The sequence below is a fragment of the Accipiter gentilis genome, chromosome 20 (genome assembly GCF_929443795.1).
Source record: "Accipiter gentilis chromosome 20, bAccGen1.1, whole genome shotgun sequence".
Lineage (NCBI taxonomy): Eukaryota > Metazoa > Chordata > Aves > Accipitriformes > Accipitridae > Astur > Astur gentilis.
The window spans coordinates 23,487,858-23,503,929 of NC_064899.1; the positions used below are offsets into that span (position 1 = coordinate 23,487,858).

The 16,072-nt window shown below is 40.6% G+C and overlaps 2 protein-coding genes across 3 annotated transcripts in view; one reads left to right on the forward strand and one right to left on the reverse strand.

Moving 5' to 3' along the window:
- The window catches only part of NRSN1 (neurensin 1), a 677,204-nt gene that overhangs the window by 162,965 nt on the left and 498,167 nt on the right, over window positions 1-16,072 (forward strand). The gene's annotated exons all lie outside the window — the stretch shown is intronic.
- KIAA0319 (KIAA0319 ortholog) overlaps window positions 1-16,072 on the reverse strand; it is a 46,207-nt gene that overhangs the window by 12,060 nt on the left and 18,075 nt on the right. For both annotated transcript variants that reach the window (XM_049823691.1, XM_049823690.1), the window contains exons 3-13: window positions 15,348-15,531; window positions 13,031-13,135; window positions 12,267-12,364; window positions 11,792-11,879; window positions 11,166-11,258; window positions 10,398-10,530; window positions 8,295-8,523; window positions 6,264-6,387; window positions 4,167-4,299; window positions 3,129-3,277; window positions 577-728 (exon numbers count right to left, since the gene is read on the reverse strand). In XM_049823691.1, coding sequence (XP_049679648.1) covers window positions 577-728; window positions 3,129-3,277; window positions 4,167-4,299; window positions 6,264-6,387; window positions 8,295-8,523; window positions 10,398-10,530; window positions 11,166-11,258; window positions 11,792-11,879; window positions 12,267-12,364; window positions 13,031-13,135; window positions 15,348-15,531 — 1,488 coding nt within the window. The remainder of the gene's footprint in view (window positions 1-576; window positions 729-3,128; window positions 3,278-4,166; window positions 4,300-6,263; window positions 6,388-8,294; window positions 8,524-10,397; window positions 10,531-11,165; window positions 11,259-11,791; window positions 11,880-12,266; window positions 12,365-13,030; window positions 13,136-15,347; window positions 15,532-16,072) is intronic.

The window sequence follows — 16,072 nt, forward strand, 5'->3', positions numbered from 1 at the left end:
GACATATGAACTTCAGTTTATCATGAGGTACTTCTACTATCTGGCCCCACTTGGAGAGCAGATTCCACTGCCCTAATGATGCAGGCTATTCACTGTGGTCTGCCAGGCAAAGTATCTATACAGCTAGCACCAAACACCATTTTTAACTTAAAGCGCAAGTTTCGCCTCATCTGGCACCAGACATGATTCCTTAGTCTTTATCGGTACTTCTTGCTCTCTCAGACCCTTCCTCCTTTGGAATATTTGGACTTCAGATGATTCTTCTCTCAAACACATTAGCTTGGTACTATCACCAATTTCTCTTTAAAAGACACAACTTTATTCTTCTGTCTCAAGTCTGTCCCAACTAAGTCCATGCTTCTGCAGTCCTCTTACTTAGCTACCACATTCTATAGCTGTACTGAAAATATCACAAGCCCTGTGAACCAAAGCATTAGAGATAGCAGGGGAAACGAACCAGAAACAAACACCATGCCTCATAGCATCTTATGAGTCATACCTGCTTGCCCTGCTGCAAGGATGCTACATGCATAAGAAGAGCCAAATGTGACTCATTATAACCTCCAATAAACTTACCCCAGCTGCTGGGCTTTGACCATCCCGAATCCACAAATATGACACAATCCCCTGGTCATCAGCAGACCTTGAGCCGTCCAAGGTAACAGAGTTATTTGGAAGCACTAGAACATGCTTCCCACCAGCATGCGCCCGGGGTGGACTGTTGTTTTCTAGCCATAAAAATAGTGGAGGAGAAGGATTTGCTTTCAAAACATGCAAAATGTGACATGCTGTTGCCAATACACCCACACTGCAATTCTTTACTTGATGATTACAGGCAGTAACAACAGAATCTTGTCTCAAAGGTAAAGGGAAAGGATAAGTGGGTATAGAGAATTTGGGTCCTGGATTATTACAACCGGACAAAAGCAGAGCTGCATTATGAGGATAATACCAATAAGAGGTACCATTCAAAAAGATCTTTTTCAAAAAGCATTGTGGGATACTTAGTTTCACAATAACTTAAGCATCAAATCTTCTCAGTCAAATAAAAAGATTTTCCTGCCTACTCAAAAACACAGCCCAACATGAGATCACCATGCTAGGCTCTTCTCATGCTGAGAATCACTTACTACCCAACAGAAGCTTGTGTAAGGTTTCGTATCTTCACAATGCTTGTATTTAGGCAAAGTATAATCAGGAAATTTAGAGTAAAACCAGTTCCCGAATGCTTTTTGCTTCGCTGCTAGCAGTGAAATTAAGGCATGCATTGGGAGTATGGCCAAAAACCACCAAAGAAACAAGAACACATTCTCTTTCCAGAAACAAGACATCACTGACTTTTGTTTAGAACACAAGTGGTAAGACAGAGCTCCAGGAAGCTGTGATGCTAAGTGAAATACCTTGCTGGTCTGAATATTAGGTTGGACATAATTCAATTTTGGGCTGATCTCCAGGGCATTGGCTATAACTCTATTCTTTAGAGCAGCATAGAGTTCTCCGTGATACAAACGATATCCTTGTCTCTTCCAAATAAACCAGTTGATTGAACTTGGGTATTGGAGCACTAAATATTTTTAATATTGAACCTGTGACTGTAGTCAGTACATACTGTGGCTACACTTCAGAGCATGAATGAGACCATGAGACACATTTGGGCAGAGCTGTTGCCATGTGTTTCTGACTAAACACCTAAATGAAACTCCGAAACAGTTCAGCCAATGATGCACGTGGCTAAAACTGAGGCCAGGTTCTTCTCCAAGATTCATTTGTTCTGCAGTGATACCAAGTGAAAAAGAAACAAGGCTGCACTGTTCTGAAGAAAGTCAGCAGCTAAGATTCTAATGCAACTCTACTATCATCTCATAAATGGTATAGGTACCACGCTTGCAGAGCCAGAGCGCACTGGTCCCCTCAAAAAACAAGGTATGTAACAGAAAGCCAAACTCTGGATCAAACAAGATTTAGAATGTTATTACATCACCTTCTTTGAAAGGAGGCATAGGCCCATGGTGATTGCTAAAATCCCTCCTTAAGGAACAACATGAGGCAAAAGATGGTTGGATTATCACCACCTGCAAACTTGAGGGTGCAACATAAGTCAAAGCCACAAAATCTGTCAGAAGTACCTGACAGCATCTCTGTCAGAAAAGCAACGAAGCTGGTGAAGGGTCTAGAGCACAAGTCTTAGGAGAAGCAGCTGAGGGAACTGGGGTTGTTTAGTCTGGAGAAAAGGAGGTTGAGGGGAGAGAGACCTTATCACTCTACAACTACCTGAAAGGAGGTTGTAGTGAGGTGGGTGCTGGTCTCTGCACTCAAAGTAACTAGGGATAGGATGAGAGGAAATGGCCTCAAGCTGCACCAGGGGAGGTTTAGAGTGGATATTAGGAAAAATTTCTTCACTGAAAGGGTTGTCAAGCATTGGAACAGGCTGCCCAGGGAAGTGGTTGAGTCACCAACCATGGAGGTATTTAAAAGACATGTAAATGTGGTGCTTAGGACCATGGTTTAGTGGTGAACTTGGCAGTGTTAGGTTTCCGGCTGGACTTGATGATATTAAAGGTCTTTTCCAACTTAAATGATTCTATGATCTCATACAATAGGTAGTATTATCCTAAAGCCTCTTCTACAGCATGCGGGGGGGGGGGGGGGATTAAAAAAAACACATCACAGCAACTGTTTCTCTGTATCAAAAAAAATAAATACAGGTCTTTTAATGTTAAGTTTTTAAGTAGAAATTGGTATACTCTGAGACCTCACTTCTTGGATGTTGCTTAAAACCCACAGTAAAATTGCTTTTCTGCTCAAAGCTTAACTTTGAGAAGAAAATAAACATATCCTCTTAATAAAATAGACACACCATGGTCAAAAACAGTATTTTGGAGCATTTTTATTACAACTAATTCTGCATATATTTAACTTCTAAAAAGCCTGCAGTAAGCAAAGTTAACTCTACTGGTCACTCATAATACTACTGTATTACAAACCAGCAGTAACTCTTCTTGAATACCCTTGAAATATAACAACAAATACATTATCCCTTTCTGTTCCAATTTCCTTTACATTCTGTTAGTAAGCGAATTAACTGGCAAATTGCCTACCATATCCTAAGAAGCAGCAACTAGGCTTACCTTCCTTCACAGTAATAGATAGCACAGATGCACTGCTTAAGCCCTGTTGGTCTTTCACGGTCAGCCTGAAGCGATAGGTACCAACCTGAAGACCAGTCACAGTTGCTATTGCTTTGTCACCATTTTCCATCTGTACAGAGTTTGGTCCACTGAAACAAAACACGTCAGAAAAATAATCCTGCACAGCCAGCCAAATTGTTCTTTCAGCAGCATCACTCATGCCATTTGCTTTTATGTATATTGTAGTTCTACTACCGCTATAAGCACTGATGGTTAAAGAGCTACAAGACATGAGTTTAGTTCAGAGAATTCATAAATCCATTTTTTCAAGACATTCAAAGAACCCAAGCATCATATACCCAGTTATTAGAAGAGCAGAAAACGCACTTGAGAAGTTCAGCCTCCTCGCTGTTCTATTTCATGGGACCACACAAACACTGCTGCTCTAAGAGATGCTCACAACATGTACAGGGTGCCAGCACACCTCTTTCTGCACCATAGATATGACAGTTGCATAAGCCAATACTTTGTCCTTTTATTAAGGATCAATTAGTTTTGCACATAAACATACAATTACAAACTTTTGTAAAACATTTTCCGTCATCATTCAAGAGTGCTTTAGTCACTATTGAAAGCTCAGGCTAAACAGATTGTCAATTTACTTTATTATTCAACAAACAAGTGACTAAGAAACCCTAGTTCTAAGCACTGATGGAAAGACTTTGTACATTACAGGAGGGTACCCAAGCCTGTTACTTGCTTTTTAACAAGAGACATGGAAGTTCCTGTCATTTTTCTCTTAACTTTCTAACAGTAGGACTCAAAATGACACACTGCAAAACACAGGCAGAAACTACCTAAACTTTGCAAGTTGAACTTAAAATCCTGTCTCTTACCCTTTTACCACCTGAGCAAGAAGATCCTCAAAGCAGTTCTCAAACAGTGCATCGCACAACACAATTGCCTAAGAGGCTCTGGCATCCAATCCCTTTCACTTTATTCTCTATTTTACTGGAGATCAGTAAAATCTCTAGATACCTGATATTTTCCCAGTGATAGAAGACAATGCCTTGGTCATCTTGGCTTTTGCTTCCATCCAGTGTAGTACTTTCTACCGGGAAAGTCAATTCCTTGTCAGGGCCAGCCACTGCTACTGGAGGACTGTTATTTTCTGTAAAAATAGTATTTTGTATATGATGTTTGCAAGATAGCTACTGGCAAGGACTGCCAATCAGAGGGAAGATTTTACACAGAATATTATATTACAAATATTGGCTCAAAGGTACAAGTCACAAGTATGATGAGACACGAGGAGTCAAAGAATCTCAGTAGACATAATAAAGGGGGGTGAAAGATGATGTTTAGTGCTTACATTGTTGAAATTAGCTGAGGTAGAGACAGTCCTTGATAAGAAGAGCTGGTCCCAAGAACCAGCCAATGAGGTAAAGACAGTCCTTGATAAGAAGCAGGAGCAGGCCCCAAGAGCCAGCTAAGACTGGTCTTGAGGCTTGGGTGAATACCAAGAAATCACTGAGCCTGCGCAAGGAAAGAGGTTACTAGCGATGACAAAGAGGAGTCGTCTATCTTCATCTCTGCAACCACCAGACGACCACCATAAAGAGGCTCTGCGCAGGCGCAGCTGGGAGGGGACTATGGAAATGACCTCTCGGAGCTAATTTTAATATGAAGCGGGGATAGGTCATGCATATGTATAGGCATATTGTAAATATGTAATACCTGACTGTATAAACTTGAGGCGAACTGCCGAGTCGTGCGCACATGACTTTGGTGGGACTATCCCCCGTGCCGCCCAGTGCTGAATGAACATACCTACTTTACAATATCACTGATTGTGGAGTCTGTTTTCCGCACGTCAATAACATGCACAAGCCAGCAGAAAATACTAGGTGGGAGAGACCAGCTCTGCAACCAGCCAAATCCCACAGCATGTACTTCCTTTTTTCAGTCATATCTGAAGGCACAGTCACACTCCAAAAATTTTGCAGCATGCTCAATGTGTTGTATGAAATGTTTTATAACAAGAGTGGCAGGGTATTCTCCTGGTTCCACCACTGCATCCCTTTCAAAACCACCCACACGAATATAGTTCTTTGCCCTCAAAGAAGATAATGGCCCAGGTTTTCTGCTGCTCAAGGTCAGCACAACTCCACTAAACTAATGCTGCTTTAGAGCCTTTGAGAATTTAGTGCAGAAACATATAACCTATTATTCTGTTTTCAACCTCTGCTTTTTTGGCATGGTAAAGCTGGCAATGCTACCATTTTCCTGGATATTTATTTACCCTTAGACCTGACTTCAGCAATAACATCTTTCTAGTTCTACACTATAATGGGTCTAAAAGGCACCACCACATGCTGTACTTCCAAATTCATGTTCTTGACTTCTGCAGTAAATGCCTGCTGTAAAGTTTTCCCAGAAGGGGTCATCTACAAAATGATGTGTAATATGCAACAACAGGAAGACAAAACATTGCCCCATGGTTGAACACGAGACCTTCAGATTAGCAGAAAAGGCCACTTTGAATGTAACAGGCAAACACATTACAAAAAAAAGCATAAGAAAATCTCATGAGGCCTGGACCATTTGGGCCCATTCATCACGTAGCTCCCATATCTAAACAAACACGTGAAAGATTCCCCTTCTGAAAATTCCTTGCTTGACAATTTTCCCTAGAAAGTGCAATGTAATTCTAGTGAGAATTCAAACTACAGAAGGATTCTTGAAGGAGACCTGCAAAACAATAAGAAAACTGAGCAAAGCATTGATTGATACCCTGAACAGTTTTGCAAAACAGACTTTGTAGGACATTAAACTCAAGGGCTCCATTTTTGCTTCTAGAAGTACACCCAAACACATCTCTGTGCAGGTTGCCTTACATAATCAGGCCAGTGTGAGCCCTCAGGATCACCACCCAGACTTTCTATGATTCTACACTCGTTTTAAACGGTTGCTGTCACAGAAAATGGAGGTGGAAGAGTCCTTGATGCGGGGATACCAGACATTCAGACTGCCATCTCAGTGGTGCAATGCAGGGAGATGAGGCATTCGAGGACAGTGCTAAGACACCAAGCCGGCCCACCCCGAGGGACCCAGACCTGCGCGCAGCTGACTTACCAGGCTGTACGATCAGTGTGACCTCAGCTGTGGACCGCTGCCTTGCAGAGTCTGTGACAGTCAGCTGAAATGTGTAATCTCCTTCCTGCATTGCAGATAACTGGAGGTATGGTGTCCGCACTCCCTACACAGCATTTATAAAGACAGAAAGCATGAGATAAAACAGAAACGCTCACAGATTATGAAAGGTCTTACAGAGGAAACGTGACAAAAAAATAAAATTGGTTTTAATTCATAAATACAGTGTTTGAGTAAGCAGTTTAAGCACTCTGTAGACAAAGAGGAGACTTAAATTTTGATGCACAGACAGATGTAACGTATTCACTACTGCACCTGTCCTTACCAACCCAGAGAAATATCTATAGGCAATAAACCCTCATTTCTTATGATGGTATATTTGCTGCATTATTTCTGAACAATGGTAATTGTGAAACATATAGGACATAGGACATTTATTTTCTCAATTACAAAATTAAACACTGAAATTATTACAGCTTATTCCATTTCCCTAGAGATATTTTAAAACCAAACATCACGACATTCTTTAATATAATATTTATAAAAATTGTTAAATGCAAAACCAAGCTTGACTTGATCCCAGCCAGATAGGCTTATGGAAAAAAAACATATTAAACAAGACTACTCTGTCCTGAGTATACTCTTCCAGCAGTATTAGTTGATACATGTATAAGCTCATAAAATAACTGGGCCCAGCTATAGATCCTTTTGCTAATAAAATGAACATTTGTGGCATCTCTCATATGAGGAATAACAAATCACAATGCAACTAGGTTTGGGGGTTGTTTTGATAAAGATGATAATGAGAACTAAGGGACTTGATAAGTGATTAACTAACCAGCAGAAGTACTTGTTACTTGCACCATGTAACACACCCGAGACCAGCATCCTCAGCTTGAGGGACGTGAAAAAGATTACTAGGCTCTTGAAAAGAAACTGTAAAATGCTCTTGCATTTCCACATTAAATATCCAATGAATCTATTGGGCATCTCAAGCAGTCATTCCCTTCTTTCAGGAAGGTTGCTTTAAGACTGAACAGTTCTTAAAAACTACAAGTTCAGGTTTCATGTGTGCTTTTGGAAAGTGTTTGTCCTGGTAATTGACCAGAAATAAGCCATTACATTATAAAGCTCTTCCATAGTTTTGTAATTGCCTCTAGACTGTTTGCTTGCATCAATATTACTCTTTTCCTAAACAGATCTACAAAGTGATCTCTTTCTAGTTCTGAAGGTCTAAAGCATTTGCAACATAGCAGAATCATGTCTTCTAAAAAATGACTTCTCAGTTTCAGCTGGCTTCGTTACATTAATTACCTCAACTGCCTATAGAGCTACAACTTACTGAGTTCAAGTCCACTGAAAATTTTTATTAACTTTTCTCAGATGAAAAAAAAAAAATTCAGCCATGAAAATAAGAGAATAAATTCAGTTAGCCTTCATAGGAAACCCATGTTTTAGTGAGCATAAAAAACCCACCACAGAGTATGGCTGCATAACACTGCCAAAAGTCTTATCATCTTTCACTCAGAAAATTAAAGTTCTGAGTCCTACTTTCTCCAGGAGAAAGTGTTACAGGAAAACCCTGACTACACACACGTTCTCCCAAGAACAGTTTTCAGCATGTCCAGCGTCTCAGAAGATTGGAAACCCGTGGAGCAGACTCTAGGGCCCAAGGACAGACATTGTGAACTCAAAGTCTTTCCAAACCACCAGGAAACAAACAACAGCAGGAATCAGAAATGGCCACAAGGAATGAAAAAAAAAGATGAGAAGGAATTAAAAGTAGTATCTAAAATTAGAGCTGAATAGATCAGAGAGGAACAAAAAAAAAAAAAAAAAAAAGCAAAACCAAAACCAAAACAACCTTCCCCCCCTCCCCCCCCCCCAAAAAAAAAAGTAATGCCATTCTAGATATTTCAGTGCTTTTAAGTAGTTACTTAGGTATGTGTTTGCTGGTGTTAGAGGCAAAGATAGAAGAGCTCTCCAATCTTATGAAAGGAGAAATACACATACCTGCATTGCTACAACCTTGCCTTTGCTTTTGGGACTGAGTGACCACTCATAGCTGACAATTTCATGGTCATCGCTGCTCTGGTTTCCATTCAGTGTGATGAAGTTCTGGGGCAAGGTGACTGCCTGATTAGGTCCTGCGTTGGCAATAGGTGGGTAATCCACTGGTTTGTTGACAGTCAGAGATGCAATGGTGGAGTTGGCTGCTCCATCTGAATCAATCACTGTGAGTCTACAAGAGGAAAAAAATATTGAAAATCTGTAAAGATGGACTTCTGCCAACTCCTAAGTTCAAAGGTTAACTTTTTCTGGCACTTTTTCAAGCATCCCCTAAAACAGAGCCACTGATTAGATTATACGAACTTCTGCTTCAGAAACACATATCCCTCAGCTAAGGTAGAAAAGAAATTCAGAAGACTGTTTTCAAACACAGCTTTCAACCTTTGAGGAAAAAAAAAAAAAAGCCTAGCTATTCTGGATACCAGATGAAACCCTTTCCCTGCAGTCAATGGCAACTTCACCAATTTCAAACAGATTTCACTGCAAATTCTTTAAAAAATTTACTTAGTAAAAAAAAGGGAATTTATTCATCAGCCATAGTAGAACAGTCCCTGTTAACACTCACATCCAACGCTACTCTGGATGTTCAGAAGCTCTGCTTATAGCACAGTAGCAGTTCCTAACTTCTTATTTCTTTGTGGCACGCTATTACCAGTTTTAATGGAGCTTAATATCAGCTCTGAGTTTTGAAGATGTCAAGTCACAAAACTAAAATGTACAGGGTTTAAAAAACCACGATTGCCTCTCAGAAACACAATGACAAATCATCTTAAAGTGAGACTGCTGCAGACACCTGAAAGTGATGAAAGACTGCCCTCCACAGCATGGTAACCAAATACATCTCTAATTCACTTTCTTGTGAAAACTGAATACAGGCTGACCACATGGAAGGGAACCACTCAAGGCCTTCCCTGAGCGGGAATAAAACTACTGTTCATTAACTCTGTCATTAGGAAACACATACTTTTGCAGTGGATGCACAGCCATGCGTATCAGGAGCACTGTATCTTGTTGACCACCTCATTTCCTGTAAGCTTGAACACACTGCTCTATTGTTCAAGTACCTCAGCCTCCCCTAAAGGTGCACAGACATAGCAAGAGATTTCTTAATTCCCTAGGGTTTGGAAAACACTTAGAGCACTGCTTGTAAGCAAGTTCTGCCCTTTTAATAAAAAAAAAAATCCTATGCTCATTTCTGCCACTGTACAATATGGAACAATTCCAGTAAAGAACAAAGAATGAAAAAGTTGAAGCTATGCAATTTTTGGTGAAACTTATGCAAAGCACCACGTTTAATGCATATGTACGTTGGCTTCAACATTCTGCTGATGCTACACTGATACATAACATATTAACTGGTAGGCTGTTACCCACTAGCAGCCAAATAACCCAGGCTAGATCAGTGGGAAGTCTGCCTCTGTGCAGACTAGGCTTTAAGTTAAGAAGTTCAGAAAATAAACTCTGATTTTAATTAAAGCACTCGGAAAGACAAATATTGCTTCTATTGTCTAGACAAAATCCAGCTTCAGCAATGCATAAGTGGAAGAAAACAGTAGCAAGGCAAAAACTTTTATGAAGAACAGAATGTCTCTTATTAAAATCAGCACACAACAATGCCTTGTGAGAATCAGTTTCCCAATATTGTTCTGTCTGCCACTACCCTTCAGGGGATGTCTTTCACAGCCTGACTACAGAGTTTCATCTCGGGACACTTGCCAACTTCTACGCTGGGGAAAAAAAAAAAAAAAAAAAAAGTTCTGTCACAGTCTTTGCTGGGAGTGGGAGGTATTTCATTTCTGTTACCTTGTTTTGCATAACTTTGTGCTGTAAAGTATCACTACACCAGCATCACATAATCACTGCAAGCACTTTTTAATAAAACTGCTCCCTATGTCTCTCCACCGTGCAACATGAAGGGTAAGAGCATGCAGAACAAAAAAGAAGGTTTTTGTTTGAGGAGGTACATGTGAGCACAAAAAGAAACAAAGATTTAGCTGACATCACAGAAATAGTTAAAACCCCAAAAGAAAGCATCTGTGCAGGTACCTGAAAGTGTAGTTTCCAGGAACAAGGTTAGACAAATGCAAGACAGGTGTGTCAGCAGATGCCTTCTGCTCTCGCAAAGGACCTTTAATTTCCTCCCAGTGGTAACTCACTATCTTCATATCATCTATACTTTCTATAATCATTAAAGAAAAACATGTCAGTTTCTTGCAGCAATTGCTGGAATGAATACTAAAGTTTTTCATGCAATGATCCCTAACTGGTTTTCTACAATTCTCTTTTCAAGCATTTTCAAACAGAGTTCATGTACCATAGCTGTTAAACCACAGATTCCAAGTTACATTTGGTATGGTTTATCTAAACAAACAAACAAAAAAATTCTTCACACATGCATGAATAAAAATCAGTCTCAGACTCTGCACATTCCAACTTGTCTGCTCTCAGTAATTATGAATGTAATTATGACATCTCATCACAGCTATGTTGACAACTCTCTACCATGGCCCCAGCTGTACTGGCACAGAGGCCTTCTGGGCAGGACAGGAAGAAACTGTAAGAGTAGCTGCTGTTTAGATGCAGCAGCCTCTGACATAATGCCATCTCAATCCTCAAGTGGAAGGCTGCATTTTATTACTTTTTTTATATAGTAAAATAATTCATAACTGGACTCAAATCCTCCAAATAAATCATGATTCCGGGAACTTCTGAGTAGAGTGAGAAGAAGGAATTTCACTTGTAACTGACAAACAATAATGTTGTAACTGTGTATTAAAAACACAGGATATAAGCACAGGATGGTCCAGTACATACGACTGCCATCAATGAAGGTAGAAGTTGTAGGCAAAGAAACTTCTTGTACTTTGGGTGAAGCAACAGCAACAGGCGGCTGGTTAACTCTGACTGCTGTAAGAAAGATGGGGGGTGGGGAAAAAAAAAAGGTAATGAAAGACCAGGCAAAACTAATGTTTAACTCTACAGAACAATAGACCCCAGTGATTAAATCTAGGATTGACAGCTTTGCAGCATCTGCTCTCCTTTTTGGACAAGGGAGAGAAAAGGTTACTGAAGAACAGGGCGCTGACGCAGCAGTCTTCTGCTGCAGCCACTTATAACTGGTATAATGTAGATCAGACCTGAGCACTGTAACTTGCAGCTAGAGCTGGTTCAACACCTGATTGCTGTTCCTAGCTGTACTGGAAAAGGGGACCATAAGAGGTGGCATGATGCTATCTCAGGCCTTGCGTGAGGAGGGTACAAGACCAGAGAGCACTTAAACACAGTGAGCAAGATCCTTAACTCTACTTCCTTAAAATGCTTTATAGACACCAAGATATGAAACATCTCTGCATGACTGGCATACCAGATGTCTTAGACAGTAACTGACAGACTATTAGATAAGCTGTTAAGAAATTAATTACTTTAGGCAACTGATTTACCTGGTTTGACTGTGACATTTACAAAACCTTCACCAAAGGCATTTTCACCAGAAACTGTCACTTTGAAGGCATAAAGTCCCACCGATAACTGAGACAAACACAGAACAAATCAGGTTACACGTCAAATTATACAAAAGCAGTATGCATAAATCTGCCAATCATATTGTAAACAGATAAAAATCTGGATATGAAACCTCGAGCTCCTTTTATAAACAAATACACAAAAGGCCACTAGTCACTGCCCAGAAGCAGGGAATACAAAGCCAACACTTAAGAATTTTTACTATATCTTAGAAAATTATTAAAGCACTCTAAAAAAGACACTTCTAATCTGGTAAAGATTTGACGACTCAGGTTAAGTGAAGAGATTCTGGAAGTCATTTGAACTCCTTGAATCAAGGTGCCCTTCCCACAGGTTAGATTCCTGTGAAAGGACCACACAAACACAGTGAGCCTGAGCTTACAGCTCACTTACATGAGAGAGCTTCAAGGTCTGGCTGTGCCTGCGCTCCATTTCACCACCATAGTCAGCAGGGTGACTGATTAAGCTCCACTCATAGGTGTAGGCCGTTTCTAAGAACAATAACACATCATAAGAGTAATCAGCTTTGCCTTCACAATAAGCCCAAGAAACAAAGAAATCAAGTTCACCATCCCTCAGATAAAATGCTACAGTAGGCAACCATGACTGCTACTGTTTAAATCTGCAAAACAAAGCAGTACGAATACATGTTAAACTTCTACAGTGTGTTGTAAATTGGTAAAGCAGCAAGGATGTAATAGACTTCACAAGTAATTGCTTCACAAAAAACAGCTTCATGCGAAGTGAATGCTTTTTACATAGCTACCTATGAAATACGTATTCTTTGCTGCTGCAGTTCGGACGCTCGTACTTTTAAAGTAACTGTTGCATTCAGAACCTACTCCCCCCGGCTCTGCTTTACAGCAAGATGCTATAACCTGGGCCAGATCATCTTTTGCTAGAAACTACAGGCTTTCTATTGAACCATCTGGCTAATGAGTTCAGCTTTTGAAAACAAAAGCCACTTAAAAAAAAAAACCTCTAAAATTCAAAGGAGGAAATCCTCTCTGCAGCTGGAGCCACAACAAAGATAGTAGTAGGAGATGAGAAAGCTGGTTTTATCCCGAGGTGTGGATGTTCACATAACTCTGGACTTGTCCGCATTTACAGGTTGGTAGTGTGTGCACCTCCTTGTATGCCAAGGCCATTCAACTCACCTGTAGGTGGTGATGGGACAACAAAGGCATTCAGTTCAACCTCATTTTTGGGTAGCATCACTTGTATGTTATCTCCAGCAGACACAATAAGTTCTTTTACTGTATCTAAGACAGAATAAATACATTATGTTTTAACAGAAGGGATGGATATAAATTTAGTATCTTCAAATATTATTTGTAATGGAGTAAGTAAAATTTGACAAACACTCTACAGTGAATAGGCAAGGATAAGGAAAAAAAAGAATTCCTCAATACATAATTAAATAACAATCTATTATTATAATGACTATGGCTCCTTCACCTTCTACCAAACCAAAATTTTTCTTCTTCCCCGAATATGAAGTATCATTTCCCCTACCTCTGCTTTAGATTATTCCTGTAATATCAAAGGTAACATTGCTCTGCATAAAGAATTCTGCATTTTTCTTAGTAATTGGATGGAAGTGCAGGAATTAAAAAATATGCAATTACAGAAGACAAAAAAGCCATCTGCACCAGGACAAACCTAATTAAAGTAACATAGTCCATACTAGAACTCTAATATCACGCCTTCTTTCACCAAGAAGCACTACTTCTATGTTTGTGTGGGGCTTGTGAGGCATGCCTTAATATCTAGCTCAGTGTCCCTTTTAAAAATTCCATTTGCATAGCAGGGCAAAGGTGTTATTTTGTAGCTGAACTGCACATTCAGTCTATTTGCCATCCAGGACCACCGTCCCAGTTCTCATCTGTGAAAACTCTTTCCTCTTCCAAAAATGCTGAAGTCCACAAATCCATTCCCCAATAGAAATATACCAAAGCACACCTTCAGGAAAGGTTCCCATAGACCCGTATTTCAAAGGTTTTAAATGTCTTCCTTTGACTATTGGGAACGCACAGAACAAAGGTTCTCCAAAAGCAACATTCACTAGTGTCTAAACGTTCGACTTACAAGCTCTAAATACATGAGCAAGAAGCTACTCAGCGGTAGCAGCTGAGAGGTCTAAAAAATGGATGAAGTGAAGAGGCCACACTGACAGCACACTTTCTATCACTGCTACTTAAATGCACCCAAGGCTCTGTAATTGCTCATGGGAGTTGCCCTGGACACCAGTGGAACGGAGGTTTGTACTTCGACCTCCGCATGAGATGAGAATAAAATGGCTAGATGAGGGTGATGACCAATGGAGAGAAGGAGGGACTGTCTTCGAGACTTCCAAGACAGTAGGGCTGAGAACACACAAACTTGAGGCAATCCTTGCACAAAGCAGTACTTACTGTGAGGTTCATCACAACCTTCCCTTCAGCTTCTTCTTCCAAGCTCCTTTTTGAGTCCTCTTCAACCTCCTCCTGTGAAGGAGGAGGAGGAGCTGCCTAGTCAACACTCAATGGTAATGATGATCCATTGCCTTGGAGAGGGATCTCTTGTAGCTCATGTCTTCCTGTTACCTCCTACTGCTATCCTGGCTGGCAGGTTGCAGTTTGGCAGAGGACTTGCTCTACCAAGAAGCAAGGGGCTTAGGTCTCCATATCCCTCAGCACATCAGGAGTGCAGAAGAACATACACCTGTGCTGCTCTGCTTCTTGTGGCCCTTCTAACCTTTTGTCAGGGTGCACGGGGAGGCGGGAAACTCAGCAGGAGAAAGGAGATACTCTAACATACACACAGAATTTAACACAACTACAGAGGACATAGTTAAAACATGTCCTTTTCAAAATAAAAACTTTTGCTCTGCAGCCGGAAATCTGATAGGCTTCCTCACAGCTTTGAAATCAGAGCAAAACATTTCTTTCCCAGAATAAGGAGGCCATATTCTCCCCTACTAAGGGCTAGGCTTCTCCCCTAATAAGGGGTGAGCTTCCTCAGGTCCCACCTATGTTGCTGCATGATCTCTGACATGATATAGTGGGAACCCTACTGAAGAGTTTCTGAGAGGGAGCAATGTTCTGAAGAGTCACACAAAAATAACAGTATGGCTAGAAGAGACCATTCTGAAACTCCAGAAAGCCTCAGGTATTTCTCACCAAGTATAAAAATTAAGCCGTTTAAAAAAGGCTTTTTATCTCTGCTTTTTACTTGGCTGTACTTGCTTGACTTATAATTTCCCATTAATGATGGACTCGGTCAGAGTTTTGCCTCAGAAGTAACTGGCTAAGGGGTCTGGAGTTTGCCATGTTACTGTAGGTCTACAGGCTTAAAGTGGGATGATGTTACATTTGGATAAAGAGCAAGCTCATCACTAACAACAGGTTGGAGGCCTGACAGTAGTAAAGCCATCCCCGCCCGCTGTCCAACCTGCAGGTACCCCTCAGATCTCCAGCTATGCTGAAACATTACCTGCTTTAGCAGCAGTAGCAGGTGGTGTGAATTGCTGCATGGGCTGAGATGGCACAGTATTAGTGGGAAGTAGCATGATCCCACCTTCAGTGACATTCTCTGGGGTCATTGTGGGAGTCTGGGTTTTCTCTGACACACCTGGGGAGAAATCCAGTTTGCCTGAAGAAGGGGAAGGCGTAGCAGCCTGAAAAATGAATTATAGGGAAAGAGTTGTTATAAGTGAGCCATTTTTCATATTTCTAGGTTTAGAGGTATGCTGGTTTTTAAATGGCATGTAGGGTGAGCCTACCAATTTATGTTACTAGGAGGTTTTACTCCTATACAGAATAACTATCAAAAGGAGGAGTGAGTTTTTTCCATCAGGCTTGTAAGAAATGCTAATCATTTTCCAAGTTTCAGATGCAGAACAGTGTAGGCTATGGTCATCAAAATGTGGTAACCTGGAACACAACTAAGACTATCAGTTCTCAAAATAATACAGAACAGTAGGACAGGTCTAAATATAGTCATAAGCCTTTAAAAGCCCATGACAAAGTCTAATGTCATGAGTATTACTGTCTTCATGCTGTACACACACAAACATAACAGAATCCTTCCTTCTTATTACATCTGCTCAGACCAGAACTTGCTCATACCTTCTTACTTCCTCATCACTAAGAAAATGCCCTGAATCTCTCTACTTCAGTCATCAAGCAGACGTGTTCTTCTCACTAACCCATCTTGTT